This window comes from Nylanderia fulva, unplaced genomic scaffold (assembly GCF_048542155.1).
Source record: "Nylanderia fulva isolate GAGA-0341 unplaced genomic scaffold, ASM4854215v1 Scaffold40, whole genome shotgun sequence".
Classification (NCBI taxonomy): Eukaryota; Metazoa; Arthropoda; class Insecta; order Hymenoptera; family Formicidae; genus Nylanderia; species Nylanderia fulva.
This window is the reverse complement of record NW_028190477.1, coordinates 1,004,101-1,030,150: the sequence shown is the minus strand read 5'-3', so window position 1 is coordinate 1,030,150 and position 26,050 is coordinate 1,004,101. Positions and strand designations below refer to the sequence as shown.

Below are 26,050 nucleotides of genomic sequence, written 5' to 3'. Positions count from 1 at the left end.
ACGCGAGTAAAGAACGACGGGCGTTAAATCATCTCCTCTGAACGCGGCTTAGCCGTGCGCAAACTGCACAGAAAGACAGAGAGAGACGCGAAGAACCGGGGGCAGATGGTGGTATATCCTCGCACAGTTCACATATCCTGGCTAGTGGGGGGTTGACGGTGAAATTTCAGAGAAACGTTAGCGTCAGAGAGCCGAGCCACGTGCTGCTGGTCTGTTCGATACGTCGATATTATGCAGGTATGCGACTGTGCAACGGATGCGCGAGGTAGCCGGAGAATTCGTTGCTGCGGAGCTCGATAGTCGTCATTCGGTGGACCGAAAGCGCCGAATATATATATATATATATATATATATATATATATATATATATGTATATATGTATGTATGCGCGTTGCCCGTATATATACGTATACGGAAGGAGAGAGACGAAGAAGGCAAGAGCTTCTACACGGAGTGGAGTGTGAAAATGCATTTGCATGTGTGTGATTCGCATGTTGCGCGCGCGCGCGCGTAATGCTTTGAATATAATGCTGTAGATAATGAGGATGTATTCGACGCTTGCGACTTGCCTCTTTCTCTCTCTCACGCGCGCGCGCGCTTCGTTAATTCTCTCTAATTGCAAAAATTGCATTTGGCCGCAATGCTCCAAAGTGAATTCGTACAATGGGATGTGTTTCAAAAATTTGACGTTCCACCACGCAGAAAAAAATGTTTAATCCGGCGTGCAAAAAAATTCCCAAGCCGGAGAAAACTCGCGTGATACTAGAACATCGCGAGATTAAGGAATGTTTAAGCGCACGCATTTATGCAGACTACTTCGTTAATAATACGTTTGATAAGAGCTCTAATGCACGAGCGACCGAACGTGTATTCATTAAAATCATGACAAAGATCTTTTCACAGTCTGACATTTCGAAGCTTAACCGGATAATTGATAGCTTTGGCAGTCTTTCGATTAAATATCAAAATGTGCTTTTATATTGATATATCTCGGTTGTTTGATGTGTATCGGTTTGAAGGAACGAGACGGGAATTAAAGAGGCGGAAATACGTAATAAAGAGCGCGGGGAGGGAGCTATCACGAACGAATAGGCATGCAGACATGACGAACAGTGTGAAAATTTCACGTACGCACGTACTGGCTGGCTGCTTCGAATATACCAGCGTGGATAATGAGGATGCATTCGACCGGCACGTATACGCCATTTACCCCAACTGTATCCGCCGCATTGCGAGAGTCGGGAGATATACGCGGCAAATGTTAAAAATGCGGCGGCGGTCAGCCAGAGAGTCCTGCTTTAATATACGCGAACAAATACGAGAGAGAGAGAGAGAGAGAGAGCGCAAGGAAGAAAGTAATCGAGATTGGTATTGACATGATCGATGTAATAAAAAATTGTACAAATTTAAATCAAATGAATTTCGAGAAATTTAATTATATAAAATAAAATTGACGAAATTGATTCGAAAATTATTCAGGGGAAGCACGTGCAGCGATTCACCGAAAAAATTGTTTTCTCATCTTAAATGCCACTTATTTTTATGTCTTCTATTAAAATAAGCGTCAGAATAAGGATCATTTTTATTTCAGAGGAAAATTCTTTAAATAGATATTCTTATTACACATATTCTTAACATCCAAGAGTCTATACCTAATAGGATGTTTTTTGTCAATGCATTATTTGAAGTTATTAATTGTGATAACAAAAATAACCCTTTTGTCTTTTACTAATTTAACAAAAATAATCTTACAAATAGACATTTAGTATTTATTACAAATGGACATTTAGTATTTATTACATAGATGTTTAAACGTTAACATGTAATTGAATATTTGTTAACACGTAATTTAATATTTTTTTAATGTATTGACATAGTTAAATACACATTTTTTATGTTATATTATTTTTAATATTAATTGATAAACACAAATTTATTATAAGTTTCAATAATTTCAATAATTCTGTTTTATTATATTCATTTAAAAAAAAAAAAAAAGATTAATAAGGATATATTTTTAATTTAAGAGGATATTTCAAAAAGCATCACAAGAAAGAAGAAAATATCTTTATTCATTAAGGATATATCTATTAAGAGGATTGATAAAGTATAAATTTTAAGGAAACACTTTTTCCGGTAATTTGTTTGTAAGAAAATATGAAGAGAGGAGAGAGAATAGATACTCTGCAGCTTCTTAGAAATATCTCACGCGTCCTAGGATCAGCAATGTTAGAAATATCCTCTTGTCGGCGTTGACCATCGTGGGAAACGTATAAGACTCGAAGAGGAAAACTCGAGACATATAATGATGGGCGGAAGTGGAAATAAAACGTGACGATACCGAGTGTAACACCGTGGTTAACGAGAGTTTATTACGGAGACATCGAAATAATTATCTTTTCCTATCGCACGCACGACTGCCTGTTAAAGCTTCGCTGACAAATAAACTGACAAATGCAACGGTAATAAACAATAAAATTTCTCGGCGCGTATTAGCTGTAACGAAGAAGGCTTTCAAAGTATATTGCTTGATATTAGTTATACTAATGTTTGCTATATTATTCGGGTGCGTTGATATAAGTGGTTGCTAGAAAATACTTTCTACCTGTATTACCTCGTATTTTTATTATTAATATAGCTTGAGTGCCTCTGTCATTCTCATAGCTTGAATTATTAAAAATGATCGCAAAAAGCTATCCGTGGTACACATCTAATACATATATATTTATATATATATATATATGTATACATATAGTAGTATATTGTAGAATATACTGTGTTATTTTTCCTGTATAACGCATACTCCATATATCATATTTTTCTACTACATGAGTTTCCAAGTAGTTTATAATTCTTATAAATAAATACCGCGATCTCTCTCGAATAGTTCCTTACATATATACATATACTTTCAGTTGTATGCGTTAACGCAAATTTAATGCTTTTCAAATTATCACAGGCATAACACAGGAATATTAGTCGACAAAAAAAATTCAATATCATCCCCAATAATTTGCATTTGATTATTACTGGCGTGTTTCCCGAGTTTCTTAAATATTCATTAAATTTCTGGCTACTTCGATTTTACTTTATGCGATATTGGCGTCGATCGTAAAAATCTAACGTGCTTTAGAAAGACGAATAAAAAGCTGTATTATACATTCAATAAAAACTTGCATCGCCCATATTGCATGAGGCAGATAAACACAATCGCTATGTCGCGTCTCGTAAAAAGCGGCTCCGTCTTTCAGCGAAACTACCGGCACGATCGCAAGTAGTATCGACCTAAAATTGACGCGTCCTTAGCTAAATGTGGATGCTCAAGAGAGATTATATTTCCGCTAATGAATACCAATTACACGATTTGTTTTTTAGAGATACAATTCGTCTTTTTGCCGTACTATTTCGTGAGAGATTGTCCAGATCGATTAGCAAGTTGTCGTAAATCACCTATTTTCATTGAATTGTATCTTATCGGAAACTTCCGCAAGTCAATTATCAGATACAGTGAGCAATTGCCACGATCGTAATACAAAAAAGAAGAGGGAAGGTTGCGCGGGAAATTCTACACTGAAAAAATAGTATTTTCATCTTAAATATATTCCACTTACATTTATACGTTCCACTAAAATAAGGCGCCAAAAAGATTTTTTAATTTAAGAGAAAAATTCTCTAAAGAGATATTCTTATTAGATATTTTTAACTTGCAAAAATATATACTTAATGAGATTTTATCAATATATTATTTGAAATTATTATTCGTGATAAAAAAAACCAGTCTTACAAATAGACATGTTATTTATTAGATATATATTTAAATGTTTCACATATAGTTAAATATCTTTTAATATATTGACATAGTTACATACATATTTTTGCTTATTATTTTTAATATTATTATATTATTTTTAATATTAATTGAAACTTATAAATTTATTATAAATTTAAATAATTAATTTTATTAATTTATTTTGAATTTATTATTAATGTATTATATTTATTTATTGCGGAACTGAAGTTGCAAAAATCTTTTAGAATTTTCTTGAACGTATAATTCGTGTATGTAAAATTGGTGTCTGACTTCATGGAAACTCATAGATAATTAAGAGTCTAAAATAAAGATAATCAGATATATATATTTATAAATATTGAGATGAGACAGTCGATTTTCAAGAAATATATTTATTCCGAAGCTATATCTTTTGGAACGAATTACTTTTAACTAATTATTAATATCTTAATTTTGAGTTTTAACTAATTATAATTATTACTATACATGACTTATTAATAACAAGTCATATATAGTACCGCGCGTACTATAGAATGAAGTTGCCGCTGTTTGTAGAGTAGCGCGAATAGCTTCAGTCATTACCGAAACGTCGCGAGTACCAGGTAGTTCGAGCTGCGTTTCGCTGTGATTAATTAGTAAGCATAATCATCCTACTCTTCGTATTGCAATATTTATCAATTGTATATCTTACTTCAATGTCCACATATAATTGTAACTGTTTGAAACGCATCTTTCGCGAGAAATTCTATACAAAATCTGGCAACAATTAACATAATCCAATCTAACCTAATCTGTTGTCGCGCGCGCGAATGTGTTCAGACCCGTGGATACATCTATCGTTAATTCTAGCTTACATATTTATATCATGTATGTTGTGCGAAATAATGTAAGATTGCTTTAATATATGTATGTATTTTCTTTGTTACAGGTAGCATCGCTGATGAGCCGCGTTGAGAGATTCTCGAATGCTGAACGGACGTTGCTTCGTGCGACTATAGTTTTCGCATTATTTTTTCTCATTGTGTCGTGTTGGGAGTGCCGTGTAAAAGTTTTCGCGCGTCGGGAGTGCCGTGTAAAGTGTCGGGCGATTGTAATTATTCGTGACCAAGAGAGGAGGAGGAGACATCGGGCGACAGCGGGGCAACTCTAAGGTATGTATCTAAATATAATTTATAATATATTTAATTTATTAATACTGATAAAATTACTTTAGCTCTATGGAATTTATTTTATATTATTTTTATGCATATAAGATATTTTCGAAACTTTATTTTAAAATCCTTTCTTAAAATATTTAAGCTAAAATATTTATAATGATTATATATGCACATATACAATAGTGTACATACATAATTTGAATATTTTATTTTCAGATCAATGTGCTGTGTTCTACAACTCCGCTATTCCACGTGTCGGTGAGTGAGAAATTGTTTATAACATTATTGCAGCGGTAATGGGTGTATAAAGCTAGCATCTCATTTCGTGGAAATTCATAAATAATTAAGAGTGGCTTTATTTGCGATAGTTCTAAAGTTCTTAATAGTAGTATAATTCAAACAATATAGTTTAAATAAAAATAGTTCTGGCCATTAAAGTCAACAAAAAAATTTTGGAACAAACTAAAAAGCCAACTTCACGCATTGTTCTACTTTATCCTATTGCATTTTCCTTACCAATAATTATCATAATTAAGAAGAATTTATAATTTTACACGAGTTATAAAAAGAGTTATGCCTTTTAAAAGAAAAAAAATTAATTAAATTAAAATAAAGATAACAGAAATGAGATGCTGTCATTTACATACACATAAAACTCGCATGTAACAAATTGATCTACATTTGATATCCATGTTTGATGACAAAATGTCGCATGTTGTTATAAAGAACAATACCGAAAAGAAGGAACATTACCTCGCGTAATACTTAAATATTTTACGTATCCGAGAGAGGAAATGTATTTTTTCAAGATATACAGCTGAAGCAACCGGCTTGAGCGCTGTCTTTTTTTTTTGCTACTATTTTCCATCTCGCTAATGCGCCGGTAGACGTACGGTCGATTATACATTTGTATTATGTCTCATGCATTTTACGCGTAAATAATTTCCCTGTACGAGAAAGGGTAGAAGAGGGGGATGAGAGATAACTATATATCAAATATTTAATCCTCCTACTACTCGCTTTACGCCATAAATTAGCTGATAGTTGGTCGAATTTTATCCAAGATGATATGCGAATTGGTTTATGCATTTAATCACGTTGAAATGTTTAACGCAAATAATCCAAGATCAAACAACGCGATTATATACACGAGGTACAGACAAATGAATGCTGCTATCCGAACGATAAACTGCTGCTTTCCCGATAGCGAATCTATAACAACGCGAACGCGTATATTCGCTACGATGCGCATCGTAACCGAACCGATGAACTAGGGGTGATCAGTCTATCGAATATCCTTGGGGCACGTTTGTATGAATCTGACATTCGTTTAGTTTCGCCCAACTGTAACTATCTCTCGCGCGGAGAGAGAAGACAAGTGATTCTCTATAATACATAGCAAATGCATTATGCGCTCCATAAACTCGGGTGTGCACTAATGACGCATTAAGTTAACAGCAGGTAATCTGAGCGCGTGTACGAAACGCTTTGCATAATTGTTCATCCATGCTCCTTGGTTTGGAAAATTAACTCTCTCTATATATATCGCGCGACTTTTTTTATCTCGATACGATTAATTCAACAACGAGAGAAACGTCACAAACACTTTCTCAGATATCTGTCAAAATGGGCTTTTTTGCGCGCGAAGTAAAAGATGCGTATCCCGCAATAGTCGTATCGATCTTAATAAATCGCGAATCTCCCGTGAAATAATTCACAGACGCAAATAATCGGGAGATAGATAAGGCCGAGCCGTAGAAGATGAAGTCTTCTCTCTTTCGTGAAGGTAAGCGACGATGGATCAGGAATCTTGAGAAGAAGCGAAAAGGAGACTGAACGCGCGCGATTCCTTGCGCAAAATCCCTCGTTTCTCCTTTGTCAGTCTTCACTCGCGCACAATCGGACGACGATTTACTCCGCTGCCTGGTGTGACGTTTCTCCCTCGCTTTTTGTCTTTCTTTCCCTTTCGCTTCTTCTTTATCTTTAGAACTTGTTTGTGAGCACAAGAAATCGCAAAAGAATACGATAAGTCGTATCATTTGTGAAAAATGAGCAAAATAATTTGTCCGTAAAAATTATTCGCGTGATTTTCAACATACTTTTTCACGATTGGTCAAATCTCCTCTTATATATCGACAAAATGAGATCCTAAACCGAAAGCTTGGCGCAGTTCCAATACATTATTGCAACGTTTTACTTCTAACCAAGATACCAGAAGATTGAATCTCTCGGATAGAGAACTTTAATTGTACAAGTATATTGCAAAATGTACTAGAAAATAAATTTTGTCGAATTTAGCGTTGAATAACAATACAAATAATTAAAAACTTGTATGTATCAAAAAAACGATACACCGGCGGAAACGTAACAGAGTTAAGTTAGTCAAACTTCATACTCATGAATATTGATGGAGCATTCCATCGATGAAAAAAATTCTCGCATACGAGAGAGAGATAGAGAAAAAAATGGAGCGTATATTAACGTGTAACGTCTGCATCAATTCAACAAATGCCGATGGCGATATCGTGAGTGTCGAACTGTTTCGGTCGCACGTATTCTTTACATCAGATATGTATAACCATCCGAGCGTGCATTACATTTCGCTATAAGGTTTACCGTTCTAAAAACTCGATAGATCCATTAACGCGTATTAATTTATTTTTCAAGCGTTTATTTCCTGAAATAAATGATACCACATCGAGAGGCGTCCAAGACATATTATCACGCATGCAGCGATAATTATCGCCATTTATGTATGATATATACATTATGTATATTTTATATATATACATATATTATACATACACACCACGATTGTGAGAGAGAGACATATACTGATCTGATGCAACTTTTATAACGTCGCCGATGCGGAGGCACTTTGCGAAATCTGTTCGAATCGCGGGGTCGTTGAATAAATTGCAGCTGAATATAAACATATACGATAATGTGCGGGTATTCCAGGGACTCGATAGACAATCGTTAAATTGGCAATATCACTCTAGGTGTCGCGAAATAATAGAAAAGATGAACGCAGGAAAAACGACGGATAAAACAGGTAGTAGATTGCACCGTTGCACCCTGATATAACGTTCTCGATGTAAATATAATCAACATGGCGAGCAAATATTGCGAGTGACTCTAAATGCGCGTCAAGCTAAATGCAAATATCGCGCAAATTATGCTCGTCCGTTTATACTAAAATCAAATAGAGTAACAAAATAGACAGCATATCTATCTTTCATTACTCGCATATATTTTTCCGCGCGAATCGAGTTCTCATATCTAACATTTAGAGAGTCATCGAGGAATTAATTTTTAAGAAACTACTATTGATATTCTTTCTCAAACAAAAATATCCGTGCAATTTCTGTCGCGTGATTTTATAACTTATATTTTAAAAGATTGTTTCGTATATTTCACAATGGCTCGTCGTATATAGAGGCAAGTTCGATGCGGTAATACAGGAAAAGATTGTAGGAAGAAAAACTAGTTGCGCGCAGAGTAAACTATCGTGCTTGGGATGCAAACTCGAAAGTGGCGGGTGTCTTTAAATAGTATCATTTATCGTGTTGCAGCTGGAAAGAACTAAAAGTGGAACCTTAAATGATGCCATTTATCGTCTCACAGCTGGAACGCTTACTTTGCCTCGGCATACTTTAAACAATCTACGACTGCACGCCATACGTTAGCACTTTTTTTTCTTTTTTTGGATGAGATAATGAGAAACAGAGCAGTAGGCTTTTCTACACTCGCGTCGCGCTGCTTTCCTTCCTCTAGGAATTAAATAAATATCATAATTTCGACACAGAGTTGTCTCGCTAGCATACGATAAGGGAAACAAGCTTCTCGCGGGAATATGCATATAATATCACGTAAAACTATTTTATGCAATGTTCCAACGAATAATTACGTCCACGTATCGAGAGCACAGCGAAAACGTAAATCAAATTATATCGTTTATCTAAAAAAAGACGTTATAAAAATTGAAATTTAATCTTACACTATAGATTCTTTTCTATTTAAAAATGACATTCCTGGAGAGCACATAATTACTTGTAATAAAAATAGTATTAAAATAACTTCTTTTATTCAAAAAAGAACTATGACATTTTTGCTTTTTGAAATAACTGACCTCATTTAACTTAATGTATTTATAATAATCATATTGCACGGATAACTAGACGGATAATTTCATTGGCGAACCTGAAATTTAGCTCAGGGCAAGTAGACGGGGGAATTGTAGCATTTATTAAGAATGGAGAGAGATAGCCGGATATACGCGGCGGCGACAATAACTTGGCGGAGAGAGCGAGAGAGCGAGATATATCAATGCAAAAGCCTTCTTCTACACTACGTCGGGCCGAGAATAATTCAGTGTCACGTTCCGGGTGGAGGCTACCCGGGAGGAGAGGAAGCTATATCGCGGCTATTTTACATTCTGTATTTCCCGGTTCGTTATTTATGCAAACCACCGGAATATACGATGAGAAAATGTATGTTTATGTAAATTGAGTGCACAAACGTTTACTTATGTTTCAAACGGAATCTTAATCTTTAACTCGTCTCCTTTTCTCTTCTCATCTCTGTCTCTCTCCCTCACTCCCTCTCTCTCTCTCTCTCTCGTGTATTGCCCCGGATATCCGCGCTGCGTTTGCGCCGTGCTCGCAGCGTTTGATAACCAAACTGCATTACGGAAGGAATTACACCGAATCGCTACTCCTACCCCATTTTCGATCGATGTCGGCACGGTCACTTGGCGCTAACTGCCACTAAATATCGTTACCTGACGACGTCGAGCGATGCTGCTACGTTCTGGCGTTACGATGAAGGATAATATCCGGCTAGCTATGCAACTATTCGCGCACTCAACTCGCTCCCGCCCGATATATTTACACGATAATGAATTTATTCGATTTTCGTTGCTGGTAGCCTCTCTCGCGCCGTCAGCATTTATATCCATTTCTTACCGAGAGCTTCTTGGCGCATCTTCCGCCACTCCTACGCATAACTCACAATTAGTCTCTTCTAATGACGGCATTTTGCTAAGCGCCTCGCACAATGCGTCTTTATCCAGCTATCGCGCGCGAAAGCTTCGTGATAATGGCCGGTGTAATAACGGATCTCCAGTTTAGTATGTATTTAATGTATACTTTATGTGTACACCGTGTTTCTCTTTTTTCCTCTCTCTCTCTCTCTTTCTTTTGGTCTGAATTCAACGAATATCGTTTTACATTGTTATTATGAAGGGAGCTCTTGAATACGTTCCGTGTTGCGCAAACAAAGCGCGATTTTACGCTACGTAAAAAAAAACAAATTATATTTTCACCAAGGTCCCGAGATCCAATGCGCACCGGGAGAGAACAAAAAACATCGATAAGAATATCGCATTAAAAAAAAATTGCCGGTGAAAGATGTAAGGTTTATAAGTATACGGTTATAAATATATTCCACGTGTTACATATATAAAAATATATATACAAACTACTCCGAAAGCGCAGCAGCTGCGACTAAATTAAATTGATATTTTTGCGGATTACGGATAAGAATGAAGAGAGAACGAACGTGATTACTGCTTGTTAAACGTGTATCCCTCACGCGAGATAACAGAATGCTCAACGCGACGTTTCGCGATCGGCTTAAAACTCTCAGAGTGTATCTACCCCCAAAGTTTAAGATAAATAGCGCTTATAATATCTACTCGGTAATAGGCGGGCATACTTTCGAGCGATTAATCATTTTTCGTATATATACATCGCGGTTAATCTTCTATTTAGCGGGGCCCTTCGTAATTCGAACGATGTTTTTCCGCGTAATTGCGGGCAATCATTCTTGTTAGAGCCGGTAGCGCGCAGCGGCACCTAAGAAGAACGGAAACAAGAGGCACGAGAGCGAAATACGGTGCGAATACCTACCGTGCTTTAATCATCAGCGTTAATTAAAATAATGCTTACGAGATAATTACTTTGTGGCCAGACAAAGTGATGGACGACCGCGCGGACTATAACGCTATTCGTGCGGTCAACGCGAACGCGAGCGGAGGAAAGAGAATATAACGCGCCCCGACCGCGAGGGTATTTGGTATTCGCAAATTAATCGATTAGAATTAATTGTTCCCAATTGAAATACCACTGGCTTGCGCATGGCATTCTTTTTTTCGGAGCCACCACCACGCTACGGGAAATTGTTCATTTGGCGCCGGTTAGCGTTTTCCGAAGCGTTCTTTGTAAACGGCATCAATTTATCGTCGAATAAACATTACCGTAATTGCATCACCAAGGCAAAACAAAACTTTCAAAAATTTACGTGAATTTGCGCTAACAGACTTTACGTGACGCAAAGCAAAACTGTTGCCTTTAGCTATATGGAAAAAAAAATTTACAGTCAGTTATTTTTTTTTTAATTAAAATAAACGCGACAATTTTGATAAGAAAGGAAAAATACTATTCGGTCGATATACATATTTTTAATGAAATATACTTTTTTCTCGAATTACATATATATATATATATAGCGTACTTCGATAAAGTATCATCTTTCGGATTACATTGCAGCATTAATGCACCGATCTCGGAATAATTTCGCAGGATAGGTCCGTTCTCATCAAGCGTTAAATAATTTTCAAACACGCTTAATGTTATTTATTTTAATGCTTCTGCTCTCTGTACGCTCCTCGCTTTGAAACTCCGAGATGTACAGTGCAATGTACAGAGGATTGCTAGCGGCGAAATCACGCTGACATTGCGCCGTTCAGCAGAAAACTTTCCCGTCTCTGGATGAAATGAACTTCGCAACTTACTATTAACCCTATCTCTTACCGCCGTCCATGTTTAGCGTTAGTACCTCTGTTAAATTTAGGGCAAAGGCCTACTTGCAAAATGAAGAGTATATGTATTGTTTGAACATTGATTTAACATATCGAAAAGTAAATAATTTGCATAAATCCAATTTCTCTATAATGGCAAGTTTACACACAATTTTAACTATCGTTATTTCCTTCCACTAGGTAGAAAGGTATACATATAAAACTTGTTTAATTTTATTTTACGCTTTTTCGCCTTTACGGGGCGAGCCAACCGCACCTTTTATCAGGCTTGCGACTGACAACCTTAAAACTTTTACAACAACGAGTCCGTTGTTGTAAAAGTTTTAAGGTCTTTCCGTTTGTCCGATATGTTACGAAATAAGCGCATTTCGAAAGAATCTCAAATAGATTACACTGCATTTAATATGAATTTAATTAATTGTATTATCAGGCTTACGCGCAAATTTAATATCGAAAATAAAAAAATTAATGCGCGGCTGATGTAAAGTTTTTTCATCAAATTTTTACTACCCGGAAGAAAGTCCAAAGTACCAAGAGCTTTTCAAAGAACTTTAGCTCATTTATAGTATACGTATAGTTCTGAAGGAAATATGTGAAAGAAAGCGACTCTGGTTTCACAGTTTTTTAGAAGGGATAGAAGGGAAATGAAGAGATAAAGTTGATAAAGGACTACCTATCCTTTCATCTACCGATTCTCTTTGATGAATTTACGAAATCGTCTTTTAACAATAATGTTAGATTAAAAGATGCAGAGATTTTACCAATTAAAAGATCCAAATAATAGATAAAATCTAATTTTTATTTAATTTTAAGAGGAATTCTTTACCATAACATAATATCAAAAGACTTCAGAGGGTTAATTATGAAAAGATATTTAAAGTTGAAAAGTTACCAGAAATCAAATTTTCGTCAAGGATAAAATAAACTCCGCCGGATAGAATAAACTTAATCAAAGAATTTACAGATGAGCGGAATCGTGAAGGAAGTTTTTATATATAAATATTAATTGTTTTCTAATTTTAATTTAGAAATGCGATGTATTGTATTCATTATTCCGCAATATAGGTATTATCAAAATATATATACTTACATATATATATATATATATATATATATATATAATTATTAATTATTATTAATTATTCATGCACGATTCCTCGAAATATAATGAAATTAAAGTTCTTCGAAAAAAATAAGTGTCGACGATTAAACTTTCCTTTGCGAAATGAGAATTGGTCGTTCCGACTTTATCAGGGTCCGGTGAAGTGCGATTTTATTATCTCGTCGAATTTGCAATAAAGGGCCCTTTTATCCGCCGTTGTGAACTGTCACACTGTAAACAATCGCCACGTAGATTACAGATTTTTACGCGACGATTTCAGGCTTTTTCCATCGAAGCCTTGATTTATTGCATTACACTTGGTACTGACGCTTACACTACCGCCGGCCCCTTCAGGCAACTCAGGGTGAGTTTTATTTACTTTTAGCGAATCGATCGACCGCGAGGGTTTAGTACAGGAGGAAAGGGGACGGCGGTGTATAGCGGAGGAAGAAGAGAGAGAGAGAGAGAAGACTAGGTGGTTGCTGCTCGCCAACCCCCGGCGAAGCGAGCTTACGTGGTCCCAGCACCCCGGTAGCCTGGCCTTTCGCGTTCCTCTAACATTATATCATCGCCTACTTTCCTCTAACCGTGAATTTACGTCGACAGATCGGGCCGAGGATCGGCACGATTCTCTTTCGTCGTAATGCTTTACGAATCGACACGTATAAAAACACACACTCGAAATATTGCGCGAATCGATCGACTTTCTTCTTGCACCGCTATCGTTCGTTCTGTCGTACATTCGAATTTCAAGGTCTTCAACCGTGAATAAAAGATGAAATCCTTTCCGTTTGAGCTTTATGACTTCATATCACTATAAATGTTTGATCTCTTTATTGAATGTTAAATAATGTATATTTTATGAACTATATAACATACGTACATATACATGCGTGAGGGAATATTGCAATAATGTGATAAATTATAATTAATGAGAGTTATCGCAGAATAATGCGACAATGCATTTTAAAAACATGTATTTGTTTAATGACATGTTTTTAACATATTATTTAATAAATAAAATATTCATGATTTTGTAAATTTATATTTAATAAATTTAAAATTAAAATATTTAAAATATTTAATTACCGGGAAATTTAACCGTCCCTTTCGACTGTTGCAAAAAAGAAAAAAAATCATCTACTTTTCTCCGGAGAGAAATTTTCTTCGACTTAGCATATCTTCGAACCGGAAAGGGAAATTGCTCAGAACTTTTGTTTGCAATTGAATCGATTCCAGCCATAAGTATTAACTCTGGCGAGAGTTCTGGACAGCTTTCCAAGAATTCTATCGATAATCTTTCTTACTGAAATTGATCTTGATACAAAGGAAAATGGTTATTGCCAATTTTCGTATAATAAAGACATCAAGTTGAATGATGTAACTTAGAAATTCTCATTTTTCGTATTTCATCAATGGAATTTTCTTTCAGCGCGATCAAAACACGAAAATTCGTCATAAAAGAACCGAAACAAATAGAAATTAATTGCGTTGAAAAAACGGATAGGTATCTTAACAATATAATGTTTCTCCTGTCAATATAAATCATGATATTTCAATGTATCAATTGTTCCATCTATCACGAGGTAATTTACATAGTTAGAAGAGAATTAACAAAAATGAGTGTGTAAATGTTGTTAATATCATGGTAGCGCTTACTGGTGCAGCAACAACTATGCTCTGACGATTACACGATCTGAATTATTCACAATACAATCCGAGCGTAATGCGATCACACATGCTATACATTTTATCAAGAATTAATTTTCATTCGGAGAACCATAATTAATAGCAATCTGTAAATAATGAGCAACAATAGCGAGAAAATAGTAATGTACTGAACGCAATACAAGCTCTGGTTATTGATTATCATTGATAATGGATGTGGAAATAGAAGGAGAGATTAAATTCAAGGGGTTGAGGGATAATATGCCAAATCATATACGCGAGAAAATTTTGTGAGATATATTTGCATATGGCACACATTCACTCAAACTGCATTTCACATATTATTAGATTATTACATCAACTAGACATAATGAAAAAAAAAATAACCTAGAAACTGCAGAAAATGCTAAAAAGGCAACGTAAATGCATTCAAATGAAAATTATTATAATTGGACTCTGAAATTACATAAAATAATTCCGTGCAGATTGGATGAATTCTTTTCAAATTTGACATTTTTCTTTATTTCTTTTTTTTTTTTTTTCACGCGTCGATATCAAGTTGTCGTGCCAGGTGCGCATCAACGTGACGTTATAGAAGATTCGAAATGGCAGAGGCAATCAAACGTTCTATCGCGAACGAACCGTGCGATATTAAACTAAGATTTCTATCCGCTTCACGGGATTCACACTTCTCGACCCGAGTAGGTCCTGTTATTCTTTCGGCTGAGTGTTTTCCTAACGCATTTTCTACCGTCGTCGAGCGAATCGGAGCCGGAACGGAGTGCGAATATTAAATCGCATTATCCATCCTCTACGCGTCTTAAATTAAAATGTTTTCGCCCCCAAAAATCTGTTAATCCACGGGATCTCTTGCGAGACTCTAAATTTTTCTCCCTCCCTCGCGGTGTCGAAGAGACGCGACTACCTCCCTACGGCTTCGTTATCGAACTTATAAAACCTTGGAAAATTGAAGTTTCCGTACTATTAAGTGGAATTAACCTTCCTGGTGAGAATCTTAAGATTCCGATTGCACCAACTTCGCGCGTACTACCGTTGGAACTTTGCGGCGGAACTCATTGCGGCATTCAGTCCGCAATTTAGATTTCTCATTAAACGTTGAAAATCACCGATGGATGCACGCGAGTTAACCGTAGACCCGCTCCTAGACTCGTGCTCGCGCGCTCGGACTTAATTATTAGGGGTTGTTAGCTTATCGTGTAACGTACATATATAAGGTACACAGAAAGTAATGACAGAGAACGCGTGTCCGAGCTATCGCTGTAATCTATAATCATTATCCTCACAACTGTGGATACTTGATATGTTTTACTTAGATTCTTGTTTAGAATATTTAAAATAAAATTAATATTGTAATATATTTTATTTTACTTGAATTATATATTTGGTAAAAATTGTGGACTTTTAAAGCTAAGATTGAGATACAAATTTCTTTCTTTTTTTATTTTTTTAAGGTAATGCTTGAAATTAATTTGCGACATTGTTTTGTATGTTAAAACGGTCTGCAAACATTCAAATGTTTTCCTCCGCAACGAAAGTGTTACAATAGGAATGTCTCGCATACAAACGAGCTGAGAAGGTTGTAAGACTGTTAATAAATTCTGCTTAAATTTGCGAGAGCTAATTGCTTTTATACCGCAAATTTATGAGATCTCGAGCTATTGCTTAATATTTCTTTACCAGGGAATAATGAAGACAATAAATATCCGCCTGGTACAATCTATACGTTTTCGGCGACAAACACAAACCCTCAAATATAGAGACATTAACCGAACCTGAACGTTCGCGCTATGAGCTCTGTGCACATATTAGAAACTATATTCATGCGAAATAGCGGTGTACCGAATATTATGTTAACGCTACCCTTACTCTCAAACATCTCCACCATATAAGATTGCATTAAAAGAGACAGCTTTACTAATATTTCTTATCTGTACATTGAAAAAATATATATCTCCTAAAAAGAAAAGACATTTAAGCAATAATACTTTATTGAGAATCTTTCTCTATTATGTAATTTGTCAAAAATTTTACAGTGTCCCATAGGAAATTGCTGAAACTAATCAGCTGTCACTTCTTAATGCATGCAGTTATTGAGAAAACAAAAATTGTACAAACATTTAAAAGTATACAAACATTTTATTTATATTTATTAAGAACTGTAGACGTTCCTCTTTTCAACACAATTTTTGTTTTCTCAATAATTACATGCAGTTAGTTTCAGCAATTTCCTATGGAATACCCTGTACATTATTCTATTTGTATGTGAATCGTTGAAGTAAAATTGATATTGTAACCTGATACTGCGGAACTTTGATATTTCATCCGTCAATACGAAAAATTGTGTAAAATTTGCATTTATTTACCGTATTCGTTAATATTCAATATACATAATTTTTAGCGAGAATCTGGCAAAAATAATCTGCTTATAGCATCGATGTATTATTTTATATTATATCCATTACGGATCAGAAATATAATAGTCACTGCAGCAATTACGAATTAATATTTCAATCTGCTTTTAAATTCGGAGACATATTTTATATTTCCTGTTTGTCTTTTCACGATCCATTTATTTACGTTGATTTTTATTGAACATATCGATATAGTGTTTAAACATATAAAACTGAAGTTAAAGTATAAAGATTAAATGTAAATAGCGCGAACTGAAAGAATGTTTTTATTTATTTTTATGTTATAAAATATACTTGCGCATATTTTATCGCATGTCGTGTATCTTAAAGATCAAATACCCGATCGCGTCAATTAAACATGTAAACTAGAATAAACACACATACACGTGAGACAGTAAAGAACGCTGCACATATGTGCATAGTGATATTATTAAATATATGTGCATTATATTATACAGATAATTACCTTTCTAAATCGCTGTAACATAACAAAAAAATGTCTGTTTCTAAACAGTTATGCAACATATTCTTTGAAGGGAAGTTTCACATAAAAAATGGCTTTGTAATTATTGTACGTGCGAGACTGGTAGGAAATACAAACTAAAATCAATAAATACCCGCGCAATTGAACAAAAAAGTATGCGCGCGGCTATATATATATATTTTCCAAGTAAATTCAGTATCTTTGTGTCATGGCATGATTAAATACAAGCAGTCACTTTCGATCCCGCGAGTCTAAAACGTATGTCGCACGTATATACATTGTACATGTGCGTGCGACGCCACTCGCATTTGCCACATTGCAGAATAATCTATGGGGATCCCACTCGACATCGGTTTCCGCGTCCGTGGCGTGTGTGTACGTTCGACGCCTTAAAATATTCACGAGATCAATATTCCGCACTTGTCGCGGATATACGATTTTAGCTGACGCGCGAGGCTTCTCGTGAGAATTTCGGCAAATAGATCAGACACCGGCGCATAATATAAACCGTTATGATACGCTATCTTTTGCGCGCCGCGTCGAAACAAGCTCTTATAACTTCATCGATATCCAAAAATCTCGCGTGAAATTCTTCGCATTTCTGCAACATTTTATATGATTTCCTATAATTTTCATATGATTTCATATAATTTTAAATAATAAATATTTTTATTCAATAATTAATTTCTGAAAAATATATAATATAAATGTTATCTAATATTTTATATATCCATATGAGAAAATAAAAACTTCAATTTTTCTGTTATGCATTTAAAATCTCGTTTATATTTATATAATATATCGTAGATTCGAGCTACGAAGGCTGCATACATATAGTCTTCTAATTGATTACAACATTAGTTCCCGAAACAGGTGCGGGCCTAATGGACCCGTCTGCCAGACGGAGGATTAAGTGACACGCGATGAAATTAAATGCCGTTACCTCTAAAGAAATATACGCGCGATCGATACAGATATGCGTAGTATAAATATGGCGCTACCAAGGTCCGAGAGATGCGCTTTAGATCGCCACACGGGCCGATGATAAATGGCCGAGTTAATGGCCGACGTACTATTAATGAGAAACAGGATTTGTTGTTGATGTCGGCAAAAATGAGAGACGAATCAACGTAAAGGGTGGTAGTAGATGTTTAGATTAAGTTTTTTTGTTCGTTTTTACTAAAGTCGACTCTCGCGGCTATAATAGGATCTGGCTCTATATTTCATGCATTATATATATATATATATATTAAAGACTTCCTCTGGTTAATTTTTATTTATTCAGTTTCCAAGTACATTTATAAAATGTTGGAAATATATTGTGATATATTTTAAAAAATATATACATATTTATATTGTATATATGTATACATGTATTATTTTGAAGCTACATGCGATAAATAAAATACGCGCAAGTAAATTTGATAACAATAAAAATGAATAACAGCATCCTTCTTTTATAGTTAATCTCTCATCTCTATATCGGTGATATATTTTTTCGCGTCCAAAAGAGGAATCAACATACTTTAATCTCACGATTGATTTTTTGCTATCGTATATCTCTCGCCATTTAAACGAGATATTGATTAATTGAGTGATTAATTTTGCACCCTCGCGATCGTTTTTCAAACGTAAGGCATGTTGCATAATTTACCTTGTTATCGCGCATCCGGCGGATTCCTTGGCATCCCCGATAGCATCGATCGCCGATCGTCGCATCCTCCGCGCTGATTCCGGAGCGAAATCCGTATTGAGCGCACTGGAGTATCCGGCCATCGTAGTTCCGATTCCCATAGAGCTCGCGAGCACTACATAGACATATCCTACGTGGATGAATTCGTCGCGTACAAGCACTCTATGTATATATATATATATATACAATATATATATATAATATTCCGTGCACACCAAAACAAACAAACACCTTTCGCGGCCGAAGAAAACGTATGATCCGCGACAGGGTAACAAACTTGCTGGGGAGGGTGACCTGTCACACGTGTTGTTGCACACGTCGCATACACAAGCACTCACTTTCGGCGCTCGAGAGGAGAGTACGGGTTCGATTTTTCTCTCTCGTTAAACTCGCGAGCGGACCGAGCCGGACATAATCTCTAAAGACGTACCCCCGATCCATCCGCGTATACGCGCACGATATATAAAATGATACACCACCGCGTCTCTCTCTCTCTCTCTCTCTCTTTCTCTCTCCCCTCGCACCCTCACACGAACATTACCGAACGCACCACTAGTGTGTCCACTCTTGACGCACGAGGTGATGACGGTATCGTCAGGACGAGATCGAAGCACCCACGGCTGCGAGTCCTCTCGGCGCGCGTCGCTCACCCCGCGGCATCACGACATATATATCTGGATATATGTATTATCCGCGCGAACGCGATCGGTCGTCGTCTACGGGGGTTGAAATCTGACGAGCGAGAGCGCGGAGCTGCGCGAGCGACGTCCCTTTCCGTGGCCCGCGATTAGACTCTTCCGGATCCCGGAGAGCGTTTCGGATCCCGCACTCTCGTGGAACTCAAAAGAAGAGAAAGAGAAAGAAAGAAAGAGAGAGGGGGGAAGAAAAGAACGCGCGCGGTTCGACGTTCGTTGACGTCGCTTCCGTCAGACGAGAGAGAGGATGGCTTGTGATGAGGGGGTGAAACGAGAGACACGGGACTCGCGTCGTCGCGGCTCTTTGCATCCGACCCGCACGGCAGACAGCACGATACTACTGACGGTTCCTACGCGAAGCGTAATTCCATCCCCACCTCGCGCCGCCTGCCAGGTTACCCCTACTAGCGGCGCCGTTGCTACACGCGTCCCTTACCCCCTCCTCGATAATAGGCACGCACCGAGAGCTATCCGGAGCGTGACACACGCTTACGTATCTGGTGGGGGCTACGGTCGCGTGGCGGCAGCCGACTGAGTGGGGCGAGATGAACTTGGCGGCGGCGGTGGCGGTGGTGGTGGTAGCGGCGGCGGCGGCGGCGGCAGCGGCAGCGGTGGCTGACGCATGCGCTTGCCACGCGCCGCCGCCGCCACGCGCCGCCGCCGCCGCCACTGCCGCCGCCGCCGCCACTGCCGCCGCCGCCGCCACTGCCGCCGCCGCCGCCGCCGCCGCCACCGCCATCGCCGCTCGCTGCTCGTCGTTCCAACGTAGAGACGCATCCGCGGAGCGCCTCGCGAAAATCTATGGTAAGTGCATGCGTATGTACGTACGCGACCGCGTACAACGAAGACCGCGAGAGTGCAGGGACCTCTCTCGACGGCGATGCTGGGGCGCTAGAAGATGCTAGGTTAAACGCAGCTACGTGACTTCTGTCCGGTCCGGAGGCGGGGGCGAATTACACGGCGCATCGGAAAAGAATCCGTGCGACTTTCGCGGAGTTTTACCGCGGGAAAGATTATGACTTATCGTACGGTATAAAGTGTAATGATACTATAGTACCGCGGTACCGCGGAATGCCATCGCGCGATACGTACACGAGGGTGTACGTATATACTGGGGCGTCGTTTGCAGTTTCCTGCACTCCTCTTCAGCAGTCGCGACACGCGAGAATGCATCATTATATTCTCTTTTTGTAGCTGCGAACATATTATTGTTAATAAGCGCCACGAATGTGGAGATGTATTATAAAAGCTCGTTCTATTATTTTTTGACAGCCGAATTAATGGTTCGAATCAATATTTATCAATCAAACCCGCATTTCCTTTATTTAAATAAAGCGCTAGTAATTATAAATTAGACACCTGTGGTATTCACCCTGCGTCCATTGATATTGTTACATTGTTGTGCAATTATTCGGAACGTTATGATATTAAACTCGACGTTTAAATATTTAACATTCGTGGCATTTAACTTGAATGGAATTTCAATCTCGTTCCACGCTCAAATACATCGTATTATATAAATATATCGAGTCGTGCGCGAGGAAGCCAGATTTTCGAGAACTCGTCCAAGGAAAGACAGGACTAGAGAGAAAGACGCATCTATTTACAAAGCGTCCGCTCATTTATCGCACCGGAAATGCACACGTATAATATATCGCGCATATCTCCTTTGCAGCCTTCGCCAGGAAGATTGGCGAAGGCTGCAAAGGAGTCACTCCAAGCAGAAGAGATGATGGCGGTGCGAACTTATAATGTTCCCGAGAACAAAGCGTTCTCGCTCGTACGCGCTTCTTGATCTTAAACTCCTTTGCGAAATTATATCCAATTGCGTGGAGAAATAAAATGAATTTCCCGCATATACGCGAAAAACGCGATCGGTTTTATTTTTTTCGCAAAAAAAGAAAAAAAATTATTACATACATTGCGGTTCGATTTTTATGTGTTTGACGCATAGTTTCAATGACACGCGTGTCATGCCAAAAAAATAGCTACATTTCATACATACTTTTTCGCATTTTTTTCCGCGTAACGCAACTCTTTTGTATTTCAATATGTTTCTTTACAATATAACAAAATGCATTGTCGATTTTTTTATTGTTATCGAAAAAGAAAGAACTGACAGAAGCATTATACGCGCAGATTTGCAATCAGCTTTTACATTTTTACGTTCAGCTGCTAAACGAAACGGTCATTAACGTTTGTGTTAGGAACGAACGTTATTAAGCCAATTCAATCACGAGGATAATTCCGAGTAAATCTTTTAGACGTTTAATAAAGAATTTGGAGCACGAAGCAATATATATAGAGTGAGAAGAGGTGGCGTGTCTTACTCGACGCCGCCGACAATGATAACGGAACACGACAGCGCCGGCTATTACGTGCCTCCTCGAGAAAATATCGCATCGTGATCCCGAAAGCCTCCCATTGAAATTTTAATTTTATATATCATGCTAACGACGCGGGTGGATAGGTTCGCACGTATATTCTACACATCGAATACTTTCTCGTTCTGCCAGTATACACGTATACATACCTATATACGTATACGTTTAAATTATTCGTTAAAATATTACCGACCACGATTGATCAAGATTCGCCGTGCCATCTTGGTAAACGCGATATATATTGGAATAAAAAGTGCATTTCGTGTCGATCGATCGACGAGATCTATTATTTTTTTCTCTTTTAACGGGAATATATGAGTACTTTACGTGATACGATACATACATATATATATATATATATATATATATATTCATCAATATATATATATATATATATATTGATGAAAGTTTAAACTTATCAGCTAAGTCACAAACCGCAAGTCGCATCGTCGACGAAATCTATTCCGTCAGATGTACCAGTAAGCTCGCATCCGACGGAATTGGACTAATAATTAATTTATTCGAGTGAATAAATTACGTTCTAATTTCTCACTTCTAACGTCTCCATCCGCGCGACGACGCGGATCAAGAGCCATGGAGAAAGAATTATGAAAGGAAATGCGCGCGTGTACGACATGACGCGCGCGCTTCGCTCATTCCATCGGGGAAGTTCGCTGGAGAATTTGGGATATGGGCTGTGTAGTCTTGCACGAGAGGCATCTCATTCGACACCACAGACGGTAATAACGAGAGCGCCCGGCGGCGCGAGGCTACGTGCTTCCTCCGGAGAATATTAATCCGTAATGCCGAGCTCGGTCTGCTGAATCTCTCTCTCTCTCTATCTCTCTACCTCTCTATCTTCCAGCTTGTACTATATCAGATACGAAAGGAAAGCACCGAGCAGCGGCGAGGCTTTTCCTTGCGGAGACCGAAACTTTTACGGCAACGCAAATCACGGGTTGTTCGATCCATTTCTCCGTCCGTCTTTCCTTTTCCATGACTTTAATTTTTTTTTTATAATAATCGTCGTTGCTACATTCCCCCAAAAACATGGAAATAAATTTGTGGAGGTGCGAGAGAGTAAACTAAAACAAAAAAAAATAGAAAATGTCTCCGTTATTCCGTAAACTATACGATGCATTTGACTGCCCTGACCGAGCTCCCTTTGTTTGCTCGTTCGTTCGTTCAGATTATACGGATGCGCATTCATGTACCGGCACACGGAGCAGGTGCAGGACCGAAGAGAAGAGCGAACGACCGAACGGATCCGGTTCGGGATAAACGCTACGCGAATCCCCTTTCTTGTTGGCTTGTTCGCATAATATTGAACTAGCTTAAGCCAGTCGTCGGAGTAGCAAAATTAAAAGAGAGAGTTTGTTCTTTGTCTTACTTTTTATTATTTTTTTTTTATTTATTTATTGAGGAATAAATTTTATTATGACTGACGGAATCGTCGATTGTTCTTTCAACTGAACAAATATCGGTTCTTTTTTTTTTGTTTCACTGAACATTACACGATAATAATATAATTTAATGCATGCTACCTTGTATAACAGCGCGCATTATAAACATCGCGTAATTACATAATAACTATTCAATTAACTTGATATTTGTTTGAATAATTTATACGTATATAACAATTTGTATATAACAATCATTTTGTTACCATTTATTATTAACGTGAAAAACAGATATGATCCATCAGGGAACGTGACATAAGCACGAGAAAGCTTTTAAAACGCTGAGGAATATTGAAAAAAAGTTCTATTCATCTTAAAAATGATCAAACCATGATTGTTTTAAAGTAGCAAACCAATGAACCGTATGAAATTCCACGTAATTATCCGGAAGTAATGCCTCATCGGGAAGCGTAACGCCTCCGCAGTCACTGTTAGCTTAATCGGAACGGCTTCCCCTTTTAATTCCGCGTAATATCTACTCCGGGAACCACCCCTTCTTCAAGGAAATTTGCATCAACTGAATGACAGGATGTAGACACCGGTGCATAACACCTTTTTATAAAATTGTTTGTTTTTCTAGATATCAAAAAGCTTCCGCAAATTTTTTCTATTAAATTGTACGTATATAATTAAAGCAGAAGTGTACCTCAAATTTAAATTTTACTTTAAAAAAGTATTACTTGAGTGAAATATATCTCTTTCATTTTATTCTCCCGACACATTTGAGTGTATATATGTGTCTAGATTTTAAATATTTTAATACCGAATTAGTAAATGTATACCTAGCACTTGTTTTTATCTAACTATTTGCTTTATTTGAATTTTTGATTTCGAGCTATTAAGGATTAATCAGGAAAAAAGATCTCACGGATCCTTTTCCTCGAGAAACTTTAATCAGAATTTCTCATCTACTTAAATTTTCTTTCAAAACATAATAAGCTCTATTATACTTAGGAAATTAAAAGAATTTCTGTTAATAGAACTTGGCGCATTTCAATATGGATTATATGGGTTGTGCGCGCAATTGAACTTTTTATTGTTACACATAATAAATATAAAATTATACATGATTAAAAAATTGTGTATAAAATTTAACATTTAAAAGTTTAATTCTTATAATTCTAAATCTTTTTCTCTTTCTTTAAACATAAAATTGAAATATTTGATATATCTTATATATTTCATTCTTTCTCTGAAAGATTAATCATTATAAATATTTTATATTATAAATCTTTTCAATATATTTGTTAAAATTTTAAATATTTTACATGCATTGCATTATGAATATATATCAAATAAATCACTATCGTAATCAAAAGAGAGAAAAAGAGGAAAAGAGAGAGAGAGAAGGAGAGAGAGCGCAATATTAATTAATCTTACTTTAGAATAATCAATAAAATATAAGTAATATATGAGAGAATGATTAAAGTGATATCGTAATCAATTAAATAATAAATAAGTTATAAATTGCTTACCCCACAGTTGCTCCGCTGTCGTCATCCAAGCTCTCTTTTTCTCTCCTCTTGTTCATGTTTTACTGCTTTTTCATGGCACTCACACGCGAAACTCATTCGCGAAAATATTGTTAATTACGATCGTGCGCGGACTAATCAGAATACGATGATTGCGCGATATTTCGACATTAATCGCAAGAAACGCGTGTTTTATTATACAGGCCTCTCGGATGCTAAACTAATCAACTTCAGTTTTTGTAAATTTCTTAATTTTAGTACCCGAACACGTGATTAGGTGTTCTGGTAATAAAATGAAGAAATTTATAAAAACTAGGGTTGGTCGGTTTCACATAATGAGAGAGCAGCATGAAAGATATGGTAAGTTACGATTCGCTCGGCACTCGAAAATCGCGCGGCCAAATGCATGCATCGCCGCATTTATAACGCTTATATTTTATGGAAACTTTATCTCGTATTATAACAAAAGTGAATAAATATACAAGTTGGAATGAAAGATAAATATCCGCGGACGACGATATTGGAAAATATATGTAGTTTCATTTGTCGACTTTTCGCACGATAGAGATTTCGCGAAATACGCATGTGTATAATTAATAAATTGTCGATATATCACGGGGCTTTTTTTTTTTTAATTTATTTATTTCACTATTCGTGTATTTTATTCCGCGCTTTTGAATCACATTGCGTGAAAATGGCGAGCAAATTATATTTAAGTCGGCGAAATTCGTGACACGAATATTTTCATCGCATTGACGCGCTCACGAATCGTAAATTATAATATAACCATATACGAATTAAATTACATTTTTCGAGAGATACGATGACATTACGCGACGCGAGTCCCTGCTATTGTTGACAACAACCTTGTTATTCACGCGAGATGGGGA

At 36.9% G+C, this 26,050-nt stretch overlaps 1 protein-coding gene and 1 long non-coding RNA gene across 6 annotated transcripts in view; one reads left to right on the top strand and one right to left on the bottom strand.

The window, feature by feature from the left end:
* The window catches only part of LOC114936429 (irregular chiasm C-roughest protein), a 137,357-nt gene extending 116,997 nt beyond the window's left edge, over positions 1–20,360 (bottom strand). For both annotated transcript variants that reach the window (XM_029309617.2, XM_029309618.2), the window contains exon 1: positions 19,111–20,360. In XM_029309617.2, the coding sequence (XP_029165450.1) occupies positions 19,111–19,250 (140 nt within the window). In that variant the 5' untranslated portion in view covers positions 19,251–20,360. The remainder of the gene's footprint in view (positions 1–19,110) is intronic.
* The window catches only part of LOC114936433 (uncharacterized), a 198,234-nt gene that overhangs the window by 108,123 nt on the left and 64,061 nt on the right, over positions 1–26,050 (top strand). For all 4 annotated transcript variants that reach the window (XR_014925479.1, XR_014925480.1, XR_014925478.1 and 1 more), the window contains exons 6-7: positions 4,719–4,941; positions 5,164–5,205. This is a non-coding gene — a long non-coding RNA (uncharacterized LOC114936433). The remainder of the gene's footprint in view (positions 1–4,718; positions 4,942–5,163; positions 5,206–26,050) is intronic.